This window comes from Tyto alba, unplaced genomic scaffold (genome assembly GCF_018691265.1).
Source record: "Tyto alba isolate M040663 unplaced genomic scaffold, T.alba_DEE_v4.0 Super-Scaffold_21, whole genome shotgun sequence".
In the NCBI taxonomy this organism is placed as follows: domain Eukaryota; kingdom Metazoa; phylum Chordata; class Aves; order Strigiformes; family Tytonidae; genus Tyto; species Tyto alba.
In genome coordinates, this window is record NW_024881295.1 from 8,191,704 (window position 1) to 8,217,517 (window position 25,814).

At 37.8% G+C, this 25,814-nt stretch overlaps 1 protein-coding gene across 1 annotated transcript in view; it reads left to right on the forward strand.

The window, feature by feature from the left end:
* Positions 1-25,814, forward strand: part of EFCAB6 (EF-hand calcium binding domain 6) — a 112,351-nt gene that overhangs the window by 14,078 nt on the left and 72,459 nt on the right. Inside the window, exons 5-9 of the mRNA XM_042795142.1 lie at positions 14,385-14,502; positions 17,725-17,810; positions 19,472-19,620; positions 24,770-24,883; positions 25,153-25,270. Of these exons, the coding sequence (XP_042651076.1) occupies positions 14,385-14,502; positions 17,725-17,810; positions 19,472-19,620; positions 24,770-24,883; positions 25,153-25,270 (585 nt within the window). The remainder of the gene's footprint in view (positions 1-14,384; positions 14,503-17,724; positions 17,811-19,471; positions 19,621-24,769; positions 24,884-25,152; positions 25,271-25,814) is intronic.

The window sequence follows — 25,814 nt, forward strand, 5'->3', positions numbered from 1 at the left end:
GAATTTGTATGTGCATGTTAAAAAAAACAAACCAAAACAAATGAAAACAAAAACATAAAAGAAAAAGTTCCTAATGCCCTCAGTAAAATACAAAATAGTGATTTTCTCCTTGTATGGGCAGAAAACCACATTTGGACCACCTACCACATGTACCTGTATTTAGACATGATAACTAGTGTAATGGCCAAGATTAAGAAAAGCAGCAGGTAGTTCAGAGCATCTTCTAGTCAGTGAAAAGACATAGGAGAACCAAGACCTGGCAGGTGGCCTTGGGTTTCTCATCACTGTCCTTCACTTAGAAACTCTAGCCATGCTGATAGTTCACTTAATCAAATGATCCAGGGCTGACCTTACCTGTTTCTATGACACCAGTTATTTGTTGTATTTGTTGGAAGTAAGCCTTACTGCCTTTGTAGTTATTCTTACTTTCTTAGTAAAGCATAGATAAGCTCAGAAAAGATTTTGAGTAGTTCAAAAGCCAGGGCAAAACTCTAAGTTTAGTTTTGACTATAGGAGTCCTTCCATCATTTCTAGTCAAATATAATAAAATGTTACTCCTGAAGGTCACTGTCTTGGGAAAGGAAGTTTAAAGAAAAGAGGGGAAAAAACCACAAACAACTGAGCAAGAAAGAAAAATAACAGCAAATTGTAGGAAAAAGGCTACAATGTGTAGGATCCACAGTGCTGCCTCGTAAGAGCAGAACAGCCTGAGAAGGAGGGCCAAATGCCGAACAGATGTGTGCCTGGGAATATAAATAGTGGCACATGAAAGGGCTCTTTTCTACTGACTCAGTGAGTGTTCAAAGCAGTAAGGCAGCAATGTAGTTGGGATCCTTATGCACTTCTTTATGTGCTGTGAGTAAGAAGAACCAGAATTTTCATACCGTACCAGAAGCCCAGAATCTTCTTTTCCATGCTTCTGGGCAGCTGATGCCTTGGCACAGCAGAGACCTGTTCAATAAAGGACAACTTGCCTTTTAAGCACCCAAATCTATCTTCTTTTTCTTTATAGAGTGCAAGTTCACTGACTTGGCTGCTAAGACTCCAGAAATAGGGACAGGTTTTGTTCCCCAGTAACACTTGCAAAAGGACATGGCACCACAGAAAGGAACCTCAACTGCAATGACACAGTGTTCTTGAATGTTAAAAAATAAAACTTTGTTCAAGAAGACCTTGCAACCTGCAAGAGTTTTGTTTTGGTTTTTTTTTTTTTTTTTGACAGTAAAAGGACTCTGATGAAGTAAGTCAGCCCCTCCAAATAATAGTCTCCTTAAGAAAGGAATCCAGCAAGTATGAAAAAGAAATAATTAAAACTCAGTCAGAGTCATTTTATATAAAGGTCTTTCACTCATAGCTGGCTGATGGGAGTAGGAATATTATATTAGCAAAGTTCAGACGCAAACTGTTTCTCTTTAAAGATTACTGAAATACTGGGATTGATTCACATTTACAATAATGCTGTTCATGTAACACAGAATGTAAAGAGGACTGAAAATTGATTTATTTTGTGTACTTATTGCACAAATTTCAAGGTTTCTAAAAATTGCTAATGGGAGGTAAAGAGCTATCAATATGAACAAGCACCAGGCCCATATATTTTCCTTTCCTTACTCGTTGTACTCTTATCTCCCCTCCCCCATTAATTTTTGATTTTATGTTTATGAGGATCTGAAAATAGTCTAATTCTTTTCTATCTGGTTTGGGCCTATCTTTACCAGCTGGTAAATAGGAAATGTTCACTGTAGGAAGCCAATACTCTGCAGAGTGTAAACAGATGGAATCAATATAAAGTGACAAGTTAGACTGTGCTACTGAGAATACAGAGCCAAAACTAAGAGCATAACAGTCACGATACTTATTTTGTTCCAATTCATTTGGTACTGAATAGCACTTCATATATGCACAGCTGTGTCCTTCCGTTTTTTACTTTCTTTCTTCTGGTTTGATGATGACAATTTCAAAGAAAAACTTTAATTAAAGATTTTACACAAAATGGCCCAAAGTAGAATATAGGGAAAATGAGCACTGATGTGTTTATAGCAAGAGAGGAATATTTTTTGGGCCTTTATTTTCTTTCTTTCTTTTTTTACAAAACAAACAAAATCTGATGCGTGTATCTCTCTGTGTGTAAGATGCTAGATTGATAGATTTTTGCAGATTGAAATCTTCTATTTGGTGATAAGGTATATAACCATACATCTAAAATCTTCCCCATCACCCCCTTTCTTCCCCCGGTACCTGTTACAGCAGGGTGCCATGAAGCACAGGAAATCTCTGCATGGGTGTGCTGGCCGAAGGAAGGGGGACAGTCAGACAGCGAGACGGCTCCAGACTGCTGTCCGACTGTCCGGAGACAGTCTGGAAGCGGAGTGACTGAGGGCTTTCCTTTCCCTGCCCTGGCCAGCTTGCCTCACATGCACCTCCTCTGCTCTTGAGCAAGGTGTTTTGGAGACCATGGCTCTGATGCCTGGTCCCTTCAGGGATGGTTAGTGGAGTGGTAAGCTTCCAAGCTGTCCTGTGTTGCAGGGTTTGCCTTGAAAGCACATCTGAGCTCTAGTCCTTTTGCCAGAGAGAGTGCCAGGTGTTATAGTATGGGTTTTTCTTTACTAATTTATGCATTTTTGACACATTTTCACAAAAATGGAAGAAGGCAGCATGTTTTACCACTCTGTCCTCAACTTATTCCTTGCAGCATATTTCTTAATGCTGCCATTAAAATTTTGCTATTTTTGCTTTCTTGGCAAATAATAACCCCAGATCTCCCATATGTTGTTTATTAGGGTGACTGTACGACTCTAATGAGGGGCAGCAATCACAAGTCTGAACACAGATTTTGCTTCTGATCCTCATGTCAAGGGCAAGCAGCTTTTGTCTCCTGCAGAAGAAACACTGAGTCTGTCCCGGTGTCCTCCATGCATATCCCCCTACATAGGCAAGCCAGTGTAGCGCATCTGTGCAGAAATTCTCTGCCTCCCCATCCAGCCAGCTGCCTTCTCTGCAAAGCACAATTCTTCCCTTAACTGTAATGCTAGGGGCCTGTTTGTCTCAGGGATTCCCTGAAACCTCTTGCAGGCTCATTCAACATCAGAAAGATGTTATTGTAGGCAGAATTCAGGCATTTGGGGTAATGGGAATGCATGAAAGCCCCTTTCCAGATCTCCTTCCCACCTTTGCCAAATACCCTGAGCCACCAACAAGTTCCATGAAGCCTGGGAGAGGGAAGCAATGCATGACGCAGGTGGCACCTCACAAGCCCACATCCACGGGACACGCAGTTGCTGAGGAAAGTGCCTTGGTGTACAGTGATTGGCAATCCTTGTGTGGGTAGCAAAATGAACTTCAGTGGCTTGTGGCAGGAAATCCTCTCACAGTAAGCTGCAGTCTGCATAAGGGAGTCTCTGGAAGCTGCTCCTGTTGCAACGCCTGTAGAGGATGTGATTTCAGTGGATATCCTTTGTGCTTCTGAAGTATAAGGAAATATTTTAAATATTCATTGTCTTCCTTCTTCCCAAGGGATCCCCAAGTGCTTTACATGCATAAATGCTGCTGAAATGCAGTCACTGCTGGGGTGGGGAGCAGCAGCCAGTTGGCATGTGTCAGTGACAACAGAGCGTGTTATGCCAAAGACACTATGGCAAGGCCCTGTGGTTGCTAAAAGTGCTGTGGTATCAGTAATACTCCGGAGAACAAACAGGAAGATTGCTTCTAGTGTCTCTGCTGAAAGATTCTGATAGCATAAACTGGTTGGTACGTAGCTTATCTAACCTGTAAGGACAAATGGTCCTATCAAGCTGGCAGAAAAATGTACCGCTGGTGCCAGGCACCACAGTATCCAAACCTGTGCTTCATTCATTGAATAATATATTTCAGTGAAATTTGATTACAGGGAGAAATGTGTTAAGACTGCTGCATTTCTTTCTCCATGAAAAGCTTAGTGTTGTGGTGGAAATGTTTTGTCAATCATGGCAAGGAAGAGAAATCCTGGCCTATTCTGGTGAAGTCTAATCCTTTCTTTGAATTTGAATTTCCTTTGTTGTTCTTATCTATCACTATAGGAAAAGTCTTTTTGTAGTGAATAAAAACTGATTTTCCTTCTTCATGTCTTTGGCCAGATAAAAAGCTTTATCCTCTTCCACCCCTTTTTGCCAGGCAGAGTTGCCAAGAAATAGTCAAATCTGCCTGATTCATAGCCACTTACTTCGAGCAACCTTTGCTTACATCTGTGGATGGTTGTACCCACAAATGGGCCTTTCACTCTGCATAAATGCTCTGCAGTGCATTCCGGACTCGGAATCTCAACTCTTTTGGTGAAAACAAACAAGATATGAAATCTCAGCTCCAATGAAGTACTGACTTCACTATGATCAGTAGTCCCTCCAAGGACATTCCTCCTCCTTACTGCTGGTAGCACTGCAGAGCATATGCAGCTGAGCTGGATTTAATTCTGTCTCAGGCAGCCGCATTTGAATGCATGAGTAAGGAGCAGTGACAGAATCTTTATTATTGCTGCTAGTATTTGAGCCAGAAAGAACACATCCTGACTCAATTCCCCAACTGCATTTGCAGAAAGAGCAGTTAAAAAGTGATATTTTTAAACAAGGCTTTATTCTTGTAAGCTGAACAATTTGACACAGAACAGAGTAAACATGGAAGCCTTCAATGCTACTTTTACTGTCAGTTTTCGGTTTGTAAGCTTATTTTAAGGTCCAGGTTGCTGAGATTTTTAACAGAATGTTAATATATTTGTCAGTCTATCCCATGTATACATTTTCTTTCAACCCTAAATCTTCTTGATTTTGGTAATTTTTGAAGTGAAGTGAAAAAAAAAGAATGCTTTGATATATATATAGAACAAATAATTCACTGATATTCTGGAGTTCACTGACACTTATGAAATGTATACCTGCCTTGATCTTTGATATTTGGTTTTCAACAAATCTCTAGGTTTCAGCCATTGAAGGAAGATCATCCTCTGCCTACTGTTTAAAAGATATGAATCATGTCTGAAATTCATTGCATTGCCTGAAAGAGTTTTGAAGTTTATTAGTGCCATTTGAAGAGGAAATTGCCTTAGACATTGAGTAAATGCAAAATATTAATTTCTTATGGAGTATTATTGTAACATTTTCTGCTGTGCCAGGGAAGGTTGTCCTGTATTATCAAAATAGGTATAAAGCAGCAGTTTGTATTATACATTAGCAAAGCTTTCCAGTGCTTGCACTTGTGTCAGTTGTGTCAGTATTGGTTTCTTGTTCATTGAAATCACCTGTAATTTGTAGATTGCAAAGAATGTGAAAAACATTATCAGGTGCTGCAGACTTTTTGACTACAGCTGTGCAGGATGGATACGGAGGCACACACTAAAGCAAATTCTTGAGATCGCCTGTTTTAAGATGAAGGACACGGAATTTGAGAAGTAAGTAAAGAAACAGCCATGATTTTTCTGTGAGAGTAATAATAATAAATGATGGTGCCTTTGTGATCTTCTGAATCACAAAGGCTTGGGGCTGCTTGCAGCAGGCTAATTTGCCCGTTTATCTTCTGTATGCAAGTTGCAGCCTTCAGCCTTTCTCTGAATAAATGGATGCAATAGTATGCAAGGATAAATATGTTAGTAATTCATTCTAAAGGGATGAGTCCTGCATCAGAATTCATCTCAATTAGCTTGATTTTCAGGATGGGGTTAAGATACTACAGGGACAACGTGGGACTACCCTTGTCTGCAGCCTCACAGAGTGACACTGCGAGTGGACATTCTTGGCTTCAGACAAGCACAGGGTCGAGGACTCTGAATGGAGATGCTGGTGCCTATTCCACTCTGAAAGCTGAATAGGAGAGATAGTGAGAACACCAGAGGCTCTTCCAGAGGAAGAAGTAATGAAGAGAAGAAAGGATTTCCTTACTCTGCCTTTAAGACATGTTAGGAAAGCCTTTTCCTTGACCCCTTCAGTTTCTTTGGCTGACATAAGACATTTTTGAAATATTATTCAGCAGAACCAATGTGTCAAGAGCACAAACTCTGTGTGCAGAACTTGCCTACAGGAGCCAGGAACCCCTCCCTTTCAAAGCTGATTTGCAATTGTTGGCTTCTGAATGAGAAGGCATCTTCCCACTCCTGCTGAGATCAGTGAGTGGAGAAAGCTGAGAGCTGTTGCCTCTCACAGGAAAAAAGATCCTGTTAACCAGGTGACTAGTGAAATCTTCCATTTGAAAAAGACAACAACTCTGATCAGCTGTTTTGTGCTTCTAATGAATTCCCGCAGGTAGTTTGAATATGACTGATTTTTTTTGACCATGGGGCAGAAGAACCCTGTTGTTTGAAATAAAGTGGTACCATGGCACATCTTCACATTCTGTGCAGCTTGAGGCATGAACAGGTAAATGTTGTATCATGGGTGCTATGATCTGTTTCCTCTCTCCTTAGCACGGTTTTTGTGTGAAGTGATATGGTGAAATGGAAACTCAGAGGCTGCCTCCAAGTAGGGGGGAAGCCAGAAAGCAAGGAGTGGCTTGATTCAGTGATCCAGTCATCTAGGCCTGGCAGCTGGTTCACCAGGAGCCTCAGAAGAAACATTTAAACTTTTAGGGCTGTAGTTTGCACAGCTACATAAGGGCAAAATACTTGCTTACCTCAGAGGTATGATGTGAACCTTGATTAATGTTTGTATAGCATTTGGAAACTAGCTTGCTCTGCTCTTCAGTGGCAGAGCAATAGCTAAGTATTAGTATCTGGAGTCCATATGTGCTTCAGGTATGATGGCTCCAGTGCCCCAACTAGTTTGTACTGACAGAAGCTGTAGCAGAATCTGCTCTCTCAGAGCGGGGATGTGAGGATGGGAAGTAGCCAGAGCTTTGACTGCAGCAGGGCTTGCAGGAAGGGTGGCCCAAGCATCATGGAGTATGTATCCAAAGAGCAAGTGGAATACTTCCTTAGTATCTTTGCCAATGGGTTGCTGTGAAATTGAGCTTATAAGGCACTAAGATGGAAATGCTGAAAGAGATCAAGTGATGACAATGCCTGTGAATTGATGCCAATGACATGCAGGGAGATCAGCTACAAACTGCCTTAAACCAATATGAATCTGATGTTACATGATCTGTTTCCAAAGGATTTTTAGTGCCTTATGATTCTGAATTACTTTCTGTGGATTTTGTGGTCTATGAAATCCATCAGGAAATACCACTGGAGATAATATTTGCTAGATAGCAACCTACAAGAAAATGAAGCAAGTTAGAACAGTACTTTATTGCTTGAGGATTTTTGTTTGGATTTTTATTTGGATTTCTTTTTTTCATTGTGAGCAACTTCCAAAATAATTTTTGTCAGCTCATATTGCCTGGCTACACTCTTTCAGCTTGTATATTTTTTCTGGTTGGGATACTTTCCAGAATTAGATATCAACAAAACCAATTAAATAATTTGGTACAGGCAGTTATAGAACAGAAGCAATACTCTTCTAAAGCAGGCAATCAAAAAACCAAAATGATGCTTTATTTGACCATAAACCTTGTGTTTGGCATTGCAATCTGAAAGGTAATAAATCTATAAAAATGTTATTACATCTCCTAAGTGCTGAATAATAAAAAAGAACACAAATTTTCATTTTGGGGTTTTAAAGCTTTAAAATGATGAAGTTTTATCAGAAGAACTTCTGAAGCTTAACAAATAAAAGTAATGGTACCAAGTCACCTATGTATGAAATAACAGAATATCAGAAATAATACAGAAATAAAATGTAACAGTTATTTTCTTACTGATGGTATATCACACAAATGACTTTTGAAGAAGCCTATTAAATTTGAGAATGTTTAAATATACCCAAATTATACCTGAATTTCTTATTATGGATGAACCTTAAAGCAACTGAAAGTGTACTCTCTTCTGAAAGTACAAGTTGCTAAGGAAGGCTATTAAGGCCCTAGTCAAGGGAATAAAATGCTTTTCTTTCGAAAGTGTGTTTAAAATCATGGGTCAAATTCACTTCTATGCCGGTAATTTTGCACTGATCCAGTTAAATCTCAAGGACAACATAAAATAGATGAGTGTACTCTGGTCCTCTTTCTGCACATTCATTAATGTACAAAAGCTATACATCCTGTAATCTTCATGCCCTAAAAGAACATTGTCCAGGTGAATGACTTAGGTCATATTGACTAGATTTATTTTGTCTGTGTCATAGATGGTTGGGGAGGCATGGGCAACCCAAGAAATTTGTATCTAAATGTCCTCTGCTGTTTCAAATATATCCATGTCTCCCTCATGAGGAATCTTATTGAGTTACTTGACAGCTCCAAAAATCTGCACTGCTGACAGTAATGATAATGGCTGAGAAACTGGAAAAATCCAAAGTGAACAGCAAAAAAATTAACCAAAATGGATCTCCCACAGAATATTTAGGTTCTCCAAATCACCGTCCATGAAATTCCTTGACAAAAGTCAATAATACCTGGGCTTCTTAGGTATTATTTTAGCTTGTTGAAGGCAGATAAGCAGGCAGGCAACAGTCTTTTTAGACTGTTTAGATGTATATCCCTTTTTCTTCCCACTCATCTTTCCTCCTTGCCTGAAAGATTGGAGTGTTGTGTTCCAAACCCAGCAGCCTAAAATGTTGATTTAATCAGAAAGAAATTTTCTTCTATTTTTGAGGTTCCAGGTGAGATTTCTATATATCTAAAGAGCCTCTGCTTCAAAACTGGGCGTCTAGGGATTTCTAGGGCATTGGATGTTCAACTAGTTGCTAGGCCATGTTTCTTTGATATGACTGTCTATCACATTTGTCTGGACAGTATATCTTTCATAGCATGGACCTGTGGATGTGACACTTAGAGAAAATGCATCTTATTTGATAAGGCCTGGGCCCCTGCTGTCCTTCATGTTTCTAGTTTTGAATTACAGTATAGTATAATCCAATTAAAATGCTGCTTTCTGCATTGATCTAGTAAAAAACCCAACTCAATACTGTTCTTTGGACCGAGTTCTGCTGCCACTTTTCTTCCTGCTGTCCCATCACAGTGTGATCTCCTGAATTGATTTCTGCTTTTGGATTCTGCAGCTGTTTCTGATTCAAGCCAAAGCCTACTGAATATTTGCCTTGGATTGATCAACAAATATTTTTTCCCATAATCCTGTTATGATTGTTCTGGGACACAGCATTGAGTCTTTCAATTAACTTTAATGGACTTTGGACCAGTCTTGTAATTATTAAGAGGGCTTTTTCTGTCAAGATCCTGACATAAGGCACTGCCCATGCATACCTTTTGGGCTGGGGACACCTACTATATAGTCAGGGGGAAATGTTCATTTCCAGAGGTGTGGTTTGAGTGCACAATCTCTGCCAGAGATCCCTGTTTGTGCTCACAGCATTTCTTTCAGATAGGCCAGCCCAACACCAGAGAGACAGAGCAATTGTATTACCTTACCAAAAGGATATTAAAAATTTTCTGAAAAAAACCTCAGAAATTTAACAGTTCTGAAACCCTGTCTCTGCTAGGAAGAAGTAAACACTTTTTGGATGGGCCTCTCATCTAAAGATTTACTTGATTGTGTGAAAAATCACTCTCCTTAAGACCAGATCCTAGGAATTCAGTTTTTAGGCTTTCACAGTTGGCAGTCTTGATCATCTAGTCCTAATGGTCAGGGAAGTTACTCAGGTTTCATAGCAGGGATATATTCTCCAGTGCTGTGGGGAAAACCACCCATGAAATATATATATATACCTATTTCTTTAACATCCCCATGATATCCTGAATTCATTGCAGCCAGGCAATAAAAACCTTCATTGTTAGAGAAATGACTGAAAACATCGAAACAAAAGCCATCTTCTTCCTATGTGCGATAACTGGATTTAATTTAAAAATCAGAGAAAGAAAAGGGATATGGCAGCAATTTTCAAATATTGAACTTAAAAGCTTTTTCTTAAAAGTCACATGCTCAAGATGAAGCTGTCCCTAGGCACCTTTAATGTACTCATGTGGCAGTTATGCAGCAAATAATTCAAGGTTATTTTCTTTGGCAGCAATCTGAGAGCAAATCTTTGTGTAAAGAATGATTTCTTTTCCTTGAACAATGGGCTGGATTCATAAAAAGTATAATGGGTACATTTGTTTGTTTTTCAATTTTAACAATTAGGAGGTATTCGTATGTGTGTAAAAATAAAAAGTAGGAAAATAATGAATAGTTGTACTTATAATTAGCATATTTTGATACTTAAGAAACCAGAAACCATTTCTATGCTTATTAAATGTGCATTGTCAGCTTCAATTTTTTGAAAATTACTAACTAAAAAATAATTTCAGATGAATTGTTGCTTAAGGAATATATACTGAAATGAAAAGTAAACCCAGGCTTTAAAATGTATAGAACAATACTTAGCTTGCTTGTGCTTAGAATCATAGAATGGGTTGGGTTGGAAAGGACTTTTAAAGGTCATCTAGTCCAGCCCTCCTCCAATAAGCAGGGACATCTTCAACTAGATCAGATTGCCCAGAGCTCCATCCAACTTCCCCATCCCTGGAAACGTTGACGACGCATCTACAACTTCTCTGGGCAACCTGTTCCAGCATCTCAGCACTCTCATTGTAAAAAATTTTTCCTTATATCTAGTCTGAATCTGCCCTCTTTTAATTTAAAACCATTACCTCTTGTCCTATTGCTACAGGTCCTACTAAAAATTCTGTCACCATCTTTCTTAGAAGATCCATAAGATCTTATAAGCTTGTTTGTGTAATAGCCTTAGGAGCACTGAGATATGTGCTAGCCTTCTAGCTTTTAAACAAAACTTGTGTAAAGATCTTCCACTGTGGATCTGGGTAGTCCAGCTATATTCATAGCAGTGATTCAGGAATATTATGACTGCACAGGACTGGATGCTTCAGCCTATCGGAGTCAAAGCTAGCGGTAAAGTTAATATAGTTGGGATCCGTGTGCTCTGAAAGACTGTGTGTTTGCAAGACCATGGCTTTAGAGAGGGTCTAGTCCACTGCCCCTTGAATGTAATGAACACATTTTCATTGTTTTTAACCGGTTTCAATCCAGTCCTTCCATCTTGGGTGCAGAGAGGTAATAGTGATCAAATTTAAGCAGGTATAGAATATGAACAGATACCGGAATATGCTTTTTCAGATTATAATCTATGAATTGGTTTAGGTTATATAAATAGGGAAGTCATAGAAATAGGGAAATCATTTAATGACAGGAAGGGCAAGGCAATCTAAAGGCTAACTTAAAACACCTGGGGCTTGTTGCCCTTTTTAGTAAGTGAAAATATATTAGCATATCCAGAGAGCAAGCAGATGAGGACCATAATTTAGGATTTCTGAATCACCCTATGGTAGTACGTGTTTTCCTTCTTCGCTCTATCAAGGTGGGTGGAAGAGACTGCTGGCAGTGTTTAAAGCTAGTCTTTGGGAATACATTCCTTGATCAATAAATTTATGAAAGCAAACTAATAATTGTGATGATTAGGACCAGTCATTTGTTTTTTAAGGCATATTAACATAGATCAATCAAAAATGATTATGCCTAGATGAGGGCAATAACAAGTCTCCTATTGATTTTTATCATGAAAACAGGCTCTGACCCAGTTTTAATGGCTGCTGCAAAGACCAGCTCAGTGTCCCTTTGTCATATGTCCAGATTGTATCCTGCCCCTTCTGTAAGGATGTGATTAACGCCGGCAAAGCATAATGGTGATCCTTGCCTATTCATGGGGATCCTGTGTAGGAAGCTGGAGTACAAAGAACAGCTGGCAAAAGTGCAGTTTTGAACCAGTAATTAGTTCTGTATTTCTATTTGTTTATTAAATAGGATTGACTTTCCAGCCTTGATATATGCAGATCCATAATAAGCCATTTTGTTCAAAATAGCAGAAATTGCCCGAGAGTAACAGTAAAAAGTTCCTAGGGGAAGGAATGCAACTGTTTTCATGTGACAGAAAACAGAGTACCCCATAGATTGCTGAAAACTGTCACTAATGTAAGATAATGACTAAAGAGTGTTCCTGTTCTGTAGTGAGGCCATGGTAATTTGTGTATGTATGTGGTTTTTATTGTAGGTTGGGATTTTTTGGTAGATCAAAAACTGAACTGTAAACAAGGGAAAATTTCAGACACTCCTAAAATGTGCCAAGGTATCATTCCTGATGCTGAGATTTACTATTGACCTGATTTTTATCATGGCATTTTCATAAAATAGAACTGTCAATCCCAAAATAATACGATCACACGAGTGTTTTTGAAGTATTCCTTTTATTTTGAATTTATGCATGAAAATTTGTTCAAAGTGGAGCCAAATCTGTCCATTTTATTATATATGTTTCTAATGCACTTCACATATATCAGAGTACTGTCTGTATATTCATTCTATATTTCCATATGTACAACTCACAGCTAACATAATCTTAATTCCTTTAAAATTTCCTTGAAAATTCACAGATAGTCCTCGACCTCTAGTAAGACACAAAGAGAAGGCTCAAGGAGAAATAGGATGTGGGGGGATTTCTGGGGAAAAGAAGTGAAGTCCTTCATTAATTATGCATATACCCATGGTTTACATGCATCAAAAACAGGTGTGTGGTTTATTGTGATAACTAGGATAGCCCCATGTCTTGGGCAGGATTATAATTACATTTTTACAAATGAGAAACTGAGGCTAGAGGCAAGTCAATGACTTCCTAACTTTACTAAGTAAATTTAATACTGTGATTGGGAATTCCTGTCTTTCAGAACCCCACAGAAGTGATAGAATTATGGTGATCTTAGCAGCTAATCGTTCCTTCACACTTTGCCATACAATCCAAAGAATAGAGAGGAAAACAGGGTATGTTACAGTGCAGCTCTCTTTTCTTGTCTGAAATGGAATTTGCCAAATGGCTAACCAAGTTCTCTTATCTTTATCACCTAAATGGTCCCATCACTTGCAAATGGAATTTGCCCCACCACGTCACCCACCATGTTGATGCAAGTGGTGGCTTGTAAATGGGTGGTATCTGTCTTTTTTTCACGAGGGCTTGGCTTTTACTCTGAGGGTCTCCAAAAGAGTTAATGTCCCAAAGATGTCTTGGAAAAAAACTGAGCAGAAATAAGCCTTTTATTTTCATATATTGTCAAAGTCAAAACCAGAACATGGCTTCCCATCAGGTGCTCTCATTCCCAGGATATTGAAAAATTGTGAGGAAAAAAAAAAAGCTACAAACATGTTTCAAGGGATGGTGGGTGTGGATGTTTTAGAGCTTAATGTTATGAGACAATCTGTTTAGCCTTTGAAAGAGGAGTTTAAGAGGTGACTGTATCATATGGTGTAGTGCCTTCACTTGATAGACAAATTCAAATGAAAAAATAAGGCAATCAATTCTTCTGTTATTAGTCCTTGGAAAAAATTCATCAGGACTAACTAAATGGATTTTTGTAACACATGCTTTAATCAATCTTTTTTTTTTTTTTTTAATTGTATTTAGAGACTAATTATGGGGCTAAATGCAAAAGAAGTTGAGAGAAACTTAGTTGTTTGTGATACACAAGATGTTCTAATGGTACTATTTTAGCTTTAGACTTATGGATCCTCTTTATGTAACAGAATTTTCATTTCAATTTTAAAAACTACATCTTTCTAGGTTTCATGATTAGGAAGAAAAAACATAAGCATGAATCACAGCAGTGTTTTCTGAAGGGGATTGGAGATAAATCCCACAGTAACTGCTGATAAACTGGTCCTGCATTCTCTAACAAACTGTAGTTCTGAAGGGTGAAAACTGCTCATTTTTTCCAAGCATTTGGATACAGTGTGAGGATGGCAAGTGTATACAATATTAACAACTTCACTGCCGAGCAGCGGAATTATCCAGAAAATATATGCTTGCAATCAAAGATTGATTTCCAAGCTGTAGAAGTTAATACCATGTGAAAATGAGTTCTAATTGAAAAGTGAGGTTCCCATTTAATCCAGATGAAGCTGCTGCAAATTTTCCAGCCTGCTATAAAACCCAGACAACTTGCTTCAGAGTTTAGGTGTGACTTATCATAAGTTACACTGGAATTTGTTTAAGAATGTCATCAGATTCTTATATTATTAGAAGATAAATGCCCTTGTAAGGATATATGAAAATTCATGTTCATGTAGATGGCCAAGAAAATGGCACTGTATGTAGGATTTGAATGGTATTATTCAGACAACTTGTATACTATAGACAGTCTTGGGCAGAGGAAAGAGACCAGAGAAAAAATGCAGTGAGAAAGCAGAGAAAAAGTAATTCACTGTTTATCTGTTTTTCACAATCTTTTACATATTGTGTTGCTAAAGATTTAATAAATTTTCTATTTCTTCAATTCACTACAAATATGATCTACAATCGCTGTGTTCTCTAAAAAATGGCTCTTTTTTCTCTAAGCTGTGGAACCATTACTGTGTTAGAGACTCTAATGTGACAGATTACAAAGAATTTCTGAAGAATTTTGGCATAAGTACAGACACAGTTAAAGAAAGAAGCACAGAAAATGAAGTTCCAGGTATGTGTGCAGAAAATGAGTGGAAACTTGGGTACTTTTCCTCTTTCCAGTTATATCAGTAGAAGTATTTCTGTTGGCCTTGATGGATCTGGTTTGCAATTTTGTAGGACATTGATAGCCTCTAATTCTCATCAGATAGAATAAGGACAGGGAGGAAAAGAAAGCCAGTTTCCTTTGGCCTGGGAAATTCTACCAACTATGTGTGAAAACTGCCTTTAAAAACAAAAGGTGACATTACATGTGCTGAAAAACAAAATCACAATTAGAAGCTCATAAACGCTAGATAAAGAATTTGTTATTTCAACTTGGAATCTTGTAGCACTTGGGAACCTTGGTTTTCACCCAGTATTCAATCATACTGAACTTCCCAGGTAATCTTGGTAACAAAGAACTTACACTCTAAGACAATGACAAACTGGTGAATTCAACAGTTTGGGGAGGTCAAGGTGACAGTAAGACATTTTTTGTCAGCCTGACAGTAGTTTCAGGCATAGCAGCAACCTAACTTATTGGACTGTTGGGAATGTCTTTATAGGCATCAACTCAAATAAGGATGTTTAAGAAGGATTCATGGTCAGTAATTAAGTCAGTTTGTGAATGTATGTGAGCAGGTCCTCTCAAATAAAAGGGTCGGCATAAGAGTAAATGCAAAACATATTTGTTTGAAATTGCAAGAGTCAGACCGTCCAACGTGGCACAAAGGATCATTTCTGAGTGAAAGGTGATTGGCATGGAGGACGTGGGCCATGGAGACACTTAAAATGAAGACATTAGCTTATGTTTGTTGTTTAGGGAAGGAAGAGTCACTGATAGAACAGGACATGGTTATTTTCCTTAAAGACAGAAAAAGCGTGTTTCAGTAATTCTGTTGTTGGATGAATGGAGGCAGTGGAGAGATTTAACCCTGTATGTGGATGAAAAATATTGTGTTTGAGACATTATACAGCAAAAATTTATCAGATTTACCTGTAATGTGAATGTGAGGATCTATGGATATGTGAGTTTAAGAAGGTGGTCAAGTTAAGATAGTGAGAAAAGCCCTTGCAGTACATTTAAAAATAATAAAAATCTGTTTACTTATCTTGAAATTTAATTTAGTGTCTTTAACAAGGTATTTTCTCCATCACATATGTACACATATGATATTTTGGCAGTAGAATTTTTCATGAGTGTGAGACTAACTATTAATTATAATTTAATTTATTTTTGTTTAAAAAGAAGCATTTAATCTTAACTTTGATTAAGAAAGACAGTAAAGACTTACCTGTACTTTGCAGGCTAAAGAGCATTAGCTTCAAACATTGTCCCTTTCATTTCTACTACTTAGAATTTAGCGCTTCATTATGAGAATTATAGAAGAATAAAAAAATCCATCCTGGTCGAGAAAAGCGAAGCCAGCAGTCCAGAAATCTGAATTATGATTATCCTCTTCCTGACAAAAAGTCTTCCCTTGGGTAGTAGGAATTATTTCTGAACCAATTTTTAATAGATGGCCTGATGTTCAAAGTCCCTGAATACCAACAATTCACATTGGCTTCAGCAGGATCAGAAGCAGCCAAATTCTTTTGAAATCATGAAGTCAGAATATCTAGTATTTTAATAGCTTTTCTTCTCACCATTTTACATGTCCATGGTGTGACTATATAGAGGTTTGTAAGTTTGTGCAGTACTGTTAAAGATTGGTTTGAAACCATGACCAGAAGTAAGTGTAACTACCAAAAATAGAGGGGGTTTCTCCCATGTAGGGTACTGAAACTGTGGAGAAATAATCTTATGAATTAAGGCTTCTCCTCCTTCCTAGTCCATGCTGTACCTAGCATTGTGTGTGATCAAACCTCTTAAATAATCTGTCTAGTTAGTGGGGCCTGGGACAAAACCTCTCCGCTCATTCCACCATAGGATGCCTCAGACATTCAGAGACTTTGTTTGTGGGGTGTTCCTGCAGCCCTACTGTACTGACAGCATCTTGAATTCACCTCTTGCCCTCTGGTTCCCAGTTTCATTTCTTTCACCCACCCACTTTCAGAATTGGAACCTTGATCATGTAAAGTAGTGGTAAAAAAATTACTGATCAAACATTGGTCTAAAAATAGATTTTAAAATCATCCAGATAAATTAGGGTTTACCTCTCTGATTAGTTTCTGAGGTACATAACTGAGTGATATTTGTTTAATAAATATTAATGCCTAATCAAAACTAAATTGAAATAGGGCAGTATAGCTTTATTTAAACAGGAAGGAAAATCTGTGTTCAGCAGGCCACTGAGTGGGAAGAGGGAACAGAGGAGAGCATGTCCTAAGCACAGAGCAGTCACACGTTGGTATCCTTTTCCATATAGAACAGCATTTTGTTTCCTATGTAGCCCTACTGAAATAACCTTTAAAAGAGTTTGGTACACATACTCTTTATGCATAAAGTTCTCAAAATGCCTGTGTCTTGTTCATCACAGTTGTTGCTGCTATTCTCTGAATCCAATATGGCACATCCATAGCAGAATCATTATCCCAAAGAGTGTATGTGCCAACAGCACATTAAGTAGAGCAGTACACAAGAAACTGCCCTCACAAAATCAGCTGTTCAGCCCAGATGAAATAAATATTCTACAGAATTGGCTTGGTTTTGGTGTTTTTTTTTTAACATGTAGAATCTTGACTTACGATAACTGGAAGGTCTTCCAAGGACTATGGGGCCAAGATAGGACAGTGGGACAGGAGTAAGTGAAGGAAAAGGAAAAGAGCCTTTTCAAAGTCAATAGACATGTTTATTATCAAAGGTCTATAAGGATACTGTCTTCCACTTCCTGAAAAAATATTTTTAGTAGTGGATCGTTCTGGAAACTCACTGACAAAGACAGGGAGTTAGTTTCTAGTACGACCTTCTGATATTAAATGTAATAAACTTATCTGTTAAGACTGTGTGTATTATATTTTAAAAGAAATATGAAATGAAAAACTACTACAACAAGTGCGCAGATTAGTTAGCGTAATTTTGAACTACTGATCAAGACTGAAATACAAGAAAATACAAGAAAGTTGTATTTCAGGTTTGGTTTAATCTGTCTGTAGAGACTATAAGTCTTTAAGAGTTTTAGATGGCTTTACTTCTTTGAAGCTGACAAAGCTGCGGACTCTGCTAAATCAGTTTTCTTAACAGCACTAATATGCCAGAAAATAAAAGAAAAGGAATAGAAGCAGAAAAAACTTTTTCTACAATCTTCACCAGCAAAACTTTTTCTACAGTCTTCACCAGCTGAGCATGCTGTGACAGAGTACAACCTGGATAGCACTGAGAGGGCATTTAGAGAAAAGGTAAGGGAGTGCCATTAATACTTTGGAATACTTGGACAGGTGGAGAAGCTGAGCCAGGCATCATAGGAAAAGACTATTGCCAAGCATTGAGACCAGTTAATTATACCAACTTATTTTATGAACAAATTCCATGCACAGGGTTTCTTGTTTACTTTTAAAGCTGGTTAGCAGAAGCAGCAGTTCTGTTTTATTTTGTGCATTCCAGTCTTGCTTATTAGATTCACAGCATTAAACCTGTATGTATTAGAACTTCAGATTCCTTAGGCTAAAACAAAATGAGAGTACATTGAAGCTTGATGGCTAAGGTCTTTCATAATGTGAATTGCTAGATCACTCTGTCAGATCAAAGTAATGACTAGTTATCATTGTCTGACAATTATTTTCTGACCTGCATGAAATAATTTATTAGTGGATAGGTACTACTGCAGAAACACATTTTTTTAATATGTGATGGCAAGCTTAGAATAGAGTGGAGCTGGAATAGACACAGCAAATGACCTCTCCACATGCCCTTAAAAGTGATCTTAACTGAAGAGAGTTGGGGAGTGTGATGGTGGAACATAACTGTGTTCCACCTGCTTTATGCTAAGGTGAAGAGAAGCAAAATTTTCCAACACTCACTCTTGTGCCTTCCTGTCATGAAAATCCTGACTCTCTAAGAAAAGAGGAGCTGATACTGTGCATCAAGGCTGCTATTCTGCTACAAACTCAATTACACAGACCTGTAACTGTGTTTTCTCAGCCTTGAAAAGAGAGGAGAGGAGGGACAAACAAGGCCACAGGGACATTCAGCATCCTGACCCTTTTTCATCTTGTGTATTTTTGATATGGAGGTCAAGGCCTGAATTGGAAGCACAGTACATCTCACCTTACAAGCCCTCCCAGTCCTTGGTGTTTATTTTGGGCTTCCTAAAGTCTCTCTAAACGTTATCTTTATACTGTGATTTTGGCAGTTTTGAATGAACAATAATCAGCTTAGAAGCAGATGGGATACTTGTCAAAAAATGGCGGGGGGAGAAAAGCCTCAGGGATGCTTGCAGTATTCAACAACCCAGTGTGAGCTAACATTTCAGAAAAACAAACCAGTCTTCCTATTGTTTCATGAGCCTTATCAAAATCTGCAGTAAGTCAACTTTCAGGCATTTTACAAGTCCCATAAGCAAAACCACATCCACATAGCTCCTCTGCAACAGCCCATGAATTAAAAAAATAACCAAAGAAATGCGTGATACATTTATACAACAGCTATGTAGACTATTCCATGACTTCTAACATTCTCCAGTATTCATTGTGCTAACGACCCATTTTAATAAAGGGAAGCTAGATACTAGGTTATGCCATGGATGGTTTTAAAGTTATGTTAAGACAGGTGCTATCAAGAAGGCTGATCCACAAAGTATTTTTAGCTCTGAATTTTGAGGCAGAGTTATTATTTGAGAAACTTGTCTGACTTGTCATTTGAGAGTGTGTGATTGGGAATACTGTTTTGTAGTGAGCTTATTAATTAAACATCTGACAGTCAGAGCATGCCAGGGTAACCTATTTGATCAATTCATGAAGAATAACATTTGAAAAGGTCTTGTAAAAAATACATTATTGTTTTAAAAGCTTCATGAACTTGATTTTTCTGAACAAAACACTATAAATTGTATTCATTACAGCTGTGCTCAGCCTATCAGGACATTGAAAAAGCCTTCAGAGCAATTGATGTCAGCAGGAGTGGATTTGTGTCTTTGGATTACTTGAAGTCAGTCATAAATGGCTTTATATTTCCTTTGCCAAATGAAACTTTTCAAGAGCTAATGAATAGGTAAGAATCATGTTATTTTCTTAGGGGATGTTATTTAGTGCTGCTGCCTTATAACTTTATTATTGCTTTCTGTGACTACCATCATTAATTTATCTTACTTGTGCCTGTGTTGCAGTATGTATGGCACAGTATGTAAAAGCTGATATAGCTCAGTATAAAATCAAGTTTTTTGCAGTAAGGTATATAGGTTTAATGGAGTAAAAGCTTTACATTACTGCTTTCTTACTAATATTTGCTCACAAATTTGTATCTAATTTCATAAAGGGAGCGTCACTCTCTTGCATTCAAATGACTAGTGACGTGGGATGGTGTGAATTTGCTTGAAGAGCAGCTTTACGACTGTTAGTTCCATATTCACATGGTAACAGTGTGACTTTGCAAGACTGTCCTTTTTAAACATGCTGGTGTGGCAAGGAAAACAGAGGAAGAAGTGAAACTAATATGAATGAATGAACTAATAGTTAGAGCTTTCACTCTGTGCTGCTTACTGTCAGTCACTGAAAAAGATAACTGAAGGGACAATTCTGTGCTACATAATAAAGAAATTTCATACTTGGAAATTTTAATTTAAACTAAAATGATGCAAACACATCCTTTGAACTTAGGTTTTAACACTGTAAATATTTTTATTAAAGTTGATGTGAAGGTTGGGAAATCATGCCAACTACTGGATTCAAGTCAATGTACTATTTTACTTTAACCTGGCATCTTTGTAGTATTATGATCAAAATTCAAATCATCTTGTGGGCAGTATACTGGACAGAAGATTAACGGGTAGAAAACATTTTCCAGCCCAGCCTCAAGATCTCAGCAGACAGAGTTTAGGCCATAAGACATTTACCAAAATATGATCTCCTGGAGATGATCACTTCAGCATATGCTGACTAGCTTCCTAAACTCATATTTCCTTTTTAAAGCCAAAATATCATAAAAATTGATGGGTTTGTAGCTTTTGGTTAAATCTAGACCAGGATCTCTCATGATTAATATTTTGTATTCAGAAACCAAAAACTGTGAGAAGAAAACTACCAGAATATACTTTATACTTGTTGACAACTGTGCGAAGGGCATATGGCCAGTCAAAGAGAAAGTAAGAACAACTTAACACTTACACAGCATTTTTACTCCAAATATTGCTTAAGTTTACAACAACAGGACAAGGCACCCAAATCATAGCGTGAGGACATCAGTAGCAAGATGATGCATTACTGCTTAATAATTCCATAATTTATAGTTTATCTATTAAAATTGTTGGAAGAATAGAATCATCCATGTAAATAATCCATTTAGTTATCTTTTTCTTTATATGCACTAGTTAGCTGTAAAGAGCTCAGTGCAGATATACGTTTTACAGCAGGCAGGTGCTGTATGAGAGTGTCATCTGCAGTAACCATATTGCTTTGTGCATTCAGCAGATAAATCTGATTTGCTCCTAGACATTCACAGTGCGATATAACAATGATCAACTATTGCTTTGTCAAAAAATTGCTATTACTGTGGTTTGTTTTTTTTTTTTCCTCATTCATGTCACTTGCTACTTTAAATCTTAAAGTAAATCTTCCTCTTAATAGCAGTTGCATAATGGAAAGATTTCTGCATGTATTCTTCCAGTGGAGTTTTCTCTAGCATTTGAAAAATATAGTGACATTTTAATGATGCTGTAAACAGAAGTGTTCAAGCCCATGTATGCCATATCTCTTAGGTGATATTTCTCAGATAATGTAATACGAAAGATCCACCAGGTGAATGGAACTACAGCAAAAGTTCCTCATAGTCATCTAATTCTAATAATGAAGTAACTTCATTGTAGCTGATAATAAATGTAATAGTAATTGATCATCAAGGGACATGATTTCAAGGTTTTTAAGATTCTGTTTAAATAATATGACATGAGATGTGCCAGGGAGCTGTTTATAAGAAATAATACATGACAGCATTTTATGGTTGTTTGAGGTATTTACATCTCATGGGCTCCTGATATAAAATTCAGAGCCCATTGAAGTTGATGCAATTTTGCCTTAGACTTCAGCTAGGATTTCATCCTTGACTGGTTTAGGACCAGATTGCCCACGCACTTCTCTCTCAGTATATGTCCCCACTGCAGCAAGATCAAATACATCAGAGGCAGACCATTGAGGTGTACTTCATTCAGGGGACATCACTCATCTGAGTCCCAAATTCCCTGGATTTCATCACTTTTATTCTTGAAAATTCTTTCACTCAGAAGTAAAATATCATGAACTTGAGATTATATAAATAATTGCATAAACTGAAGGAAGTAATTTCACAGTATTTCAGCACTCCCACATGAGAAAAATTTTGGTTATATTTTGGACCTTCACTGTGGATTGTGTCCTTTCTTAGGTTGAGGGGTGTAAATTATGGGTATTCTTGACAGCTGGGAGCAAATCATACATGACCAGTATGAAGGCTTTGCTGACAAAACTTCAAAGACTTTTCTGGTGGCTGCTGGGATTTCTAATTGGTGACTTTTATTTGTGATACGAGGTAAATCATTGTGCTCAGTTGGTCAGGACTTTCCTGAGCATTATATCAGTTAAAAACACACAGTTTTCTGCAGCAGAGGTAGTTTTGAACTTTTTGTGTTACTCTCATGCTTCATTTCTTTAATTTATGAATTGTATAAAGTATCAGGTGCTAAAGCACTGATGATTAAAAATTTCTCAATTGGTAGTATTTTGTAAAGAATCACTACAGGATAACATATCGCATGGCTTTACCGCATATCCATATTGTTAAAGCTCTAATCAGTCAATTCTTTTGGAATTATACTCTTTTGTACTTGGCCATAATCATAAGCTAATGCCATTCCAAAAAGCCATGCAGAATTTATTTTATTACTTTGGTATGTTAGCTGGCCTGTCATAGCAGATAAAATGCTGGATTACCACTCACAAAAGGTGCATATTTTTTCTGGCCCTACAGTAGAATGATCTTCCTATGCCTCAGTTATTTCACCTGTGGCATCTAAACAGTGTACTTATTGCACTTCTAGCACAGCTTGAAATCTGAGGTCCAGTATTATAACTATAATGAGGGATTGGTTTTACATAAAAAAGAAATATGCCAAAGTCTTTCTTCCATTTTTATTCCCACTGACTTAGTTTTATCTACATAGGGCTTTCTTCAATTTGGTTAATACTGGGGAGTTCCTCCTCTCCTGCTGCAAGGGCCTGATTCATCCCTTTCCATGATAAAACCTGCAAAAGTGCTGTGTTGTACAGTCAAAGGCAGAACTGGAAGAGCTCCACGATCCATTACCCATCTGGAGAATGGGGGAAAACCACTGCACCGTTGATCAATGGCACCACAAATCATTGCTAGTAATGCCAGACCTTCACACATCCGCATCAGTGTTTCTTCCTAAGTTCCCTTCAGCTCCCACGATTTTGTTAATTGTCACTGCTGAAGTTTGAGGGGTGAGTGTAGGGCTTCTGAGCAAGGAGGTGGAAGTCGAGAGGTCTGTTATGCTGATTGACGCAGCTTTGGCTGGTTGCTCATTTTCAATACAAAATTGCGTTCTACAGTGCAATTTGAGTGATTTAGTAGACCATAGACATTTGAGTGTGAAGGGATCTCAGTTGGGGGCTCAAAATAACAGTAGTTATATTAGCCTTAATTTTAAAGATCATCTGTTATTTCATACTGTTTGTTTTATATTCATTTATCCAAGACAATAATCAGATATGAAATATCTATCCTTCCCACAGCTTTTTTTTAATAACCCATCCCTCAATAGTATTGTTGGCAAAGCCCCTCCCTGCAGGATATGAAATGGCTCCCCTAGTGAAATCTGAATGCCAGCACTGCCTCTGTCTTCACTTACCTTGAGTCTTTGGTTCTTGGTCCTTCCCCCAAATGCCAGCATTGCCTCTGTCTTCACTTACCTTGAGTCTTCAAGCCCTTTCTGGGCTCTGGTGTGGTTGTGCTGCTTGTGCAGCAGGAGATGCTCAGCCCTGGAGCCACGGAGCCATGGTGTGTGCATTCTGTAAAAAGTCAGGTTTCCTACCCACCCATTAAATACTCCATGCTGTCAGGTTGAGGTTGACCCAAGCCTGAATGCTGTGATTCCTGTATCTTTTGGTTTTATTTTTGTTGGCTGAGCTTGAGAAACTGCCAGGTAGTCCAAAAACTCGAGTTTTTCTGTAAAAGATCCGGGAAGTCTTGCATACTTCTGACTGCATTTGGTAATTTTTTAGCTTTGTCCGATGAATCCTGGATTAGCAAATGCTCTGGACACCGTCTGCCACCACTTTAAGGAGCATTAGGAGTTTTAAAAGCTTTTCTGAGATGACTAGAGTAGCAAATCAGCATGTTTCTGATAACATGTGAGGGATATAATTGCCTACAAAGCACCATCTGAAGTAGGAGTGTATTTAGCCATGCTCATTGGAGCTTTCTGCAGTACCATTGAATCCAAATAGGAGATATGTCAATGATTTGGGGGGTCATGGGATCAGGTCCTTATTGATTTTAAAGTAATTATTCATGGAATATGATACCAGTTGTCTTCCCAGGATTTTTAACATAGTTTAACACTTCCAGTACATTTGAAGTTTTCAAATTACAGTGAACATCATAACATTTAAAAAACTCAACATATTATTCCCCTTAGTTTCTCTACTGTTATGTGTAAATAATGAGAAGGGATGCATTAAATACTATCTCATTCTAGACATCTGTAATGTGAATGTCTATGTCTGAACTGCTCCTCCTAGACTCTATTTTATAGTCACTGGAGAGAAACAATGGGCAGGATTCATCTAACCAGTTTTAGATGCCTACTTTAGAGTGAGATGAATCCTGTCCTGAAAGTGTCTGTATCTCCCCAATGACTATAAAGGAACTTAGAGTGACTCACTCAGGTGCAGGCATGTACATTTGGCTAGAGGAATTCTCACTTGGGGTCTAGTTTTTCCGCAGTTAGACATTTGGAACTGTGAAAATAAGTTGGCTCAGTTTACATATTTAGTAACAAAGAAAAGCTGTGCAAACTTACTCTAATTATGAATGTTGCACACATTGATATTATAACGACGATGTGATGTTCTTATTCAAAATTCTTCTTGGAACGTAGAGTGTTTTTATATGAAAATCTTTTAAAACTGTTTTCTTCTTTAAAAATCAGATTTGGACTGAAAGTCACAGGTAAAATTGCTTGGCAAAAATTTTTAGAAAAACTCCGGGATCATGGGAGCACCTTTGAAAACAGTCAGACAATTCCTATGATAAAAAAATATAAGTAAGTAGGAAGTTTCTTTTTTATGTGAGTAACCTGTGGTATACATATTTATTGAAAATGGGAAGTGTATCCACTTGAAGGTTACCCTTGATTAAATTCAGCTAAAAAATCTTTTAGTAATGCTTTCTCTAAGTGCACTCTTATTTAAATCCTATCAAACCCTGAGTCTTAATGAGGTGATTTACTCTTCCTGCTCTGAGAAGAACATTGTGAGCAGAAGAGGGTGAGACATGAAAGTATTACAAAAACTGCCTTTTTTCCTCTTGCAGAGTAAATGCAGCTAGAGGAGATGAAGCTTTCTCCAGTGACACTGTTCTTCAGAAGCTGCACAGATACATCCAAGATGCTTATTCCTCTTTAAAGCAGGCATTCCTTACGCTTGACGAAGTAAGAGCAATTATTTTGGGGTGTTGCCTTGGTTAATTACTCTTAGAGCTAAACATTTGTGTCTCATATCTGCTTCAAAGTAATCTGGTGTTTGCCAGTCTTTGTTTTCTGTTACAGTAACATGCACAGTCTGTTTTTCAAGTTTCTTTAACATAGATATGTGCAACTGGGGACTAAATAATCTGTAACAACCTCTCTGATAAACAAAAATTATTTACCTCCTACAATTTCACTGGAAGTCATGTTGGCTAGTTCTTTAATCATCTCTGTGGCTGCCTTTGAACCCATACTAGTTTTCCTGTATATTTCATGAAATGTTATGACAGAAATGAGAATTGGTGCCTTCAGAGAAGTTGCCCTGTTACCAGAAAAATAAATAATGTAACTTCTCAGATAGTGCTAAGTGTTCCCCTGTTTCTACATCCAAGGATTGCACGAGTCCCTTGTGCCTAACATCATACTGGCTATTTATGCTTTGATTATATATTATGACCTGCAAATCTTTAAGAGTAACTGCTCCTTATAATTAAGAATCCTCTTCTAT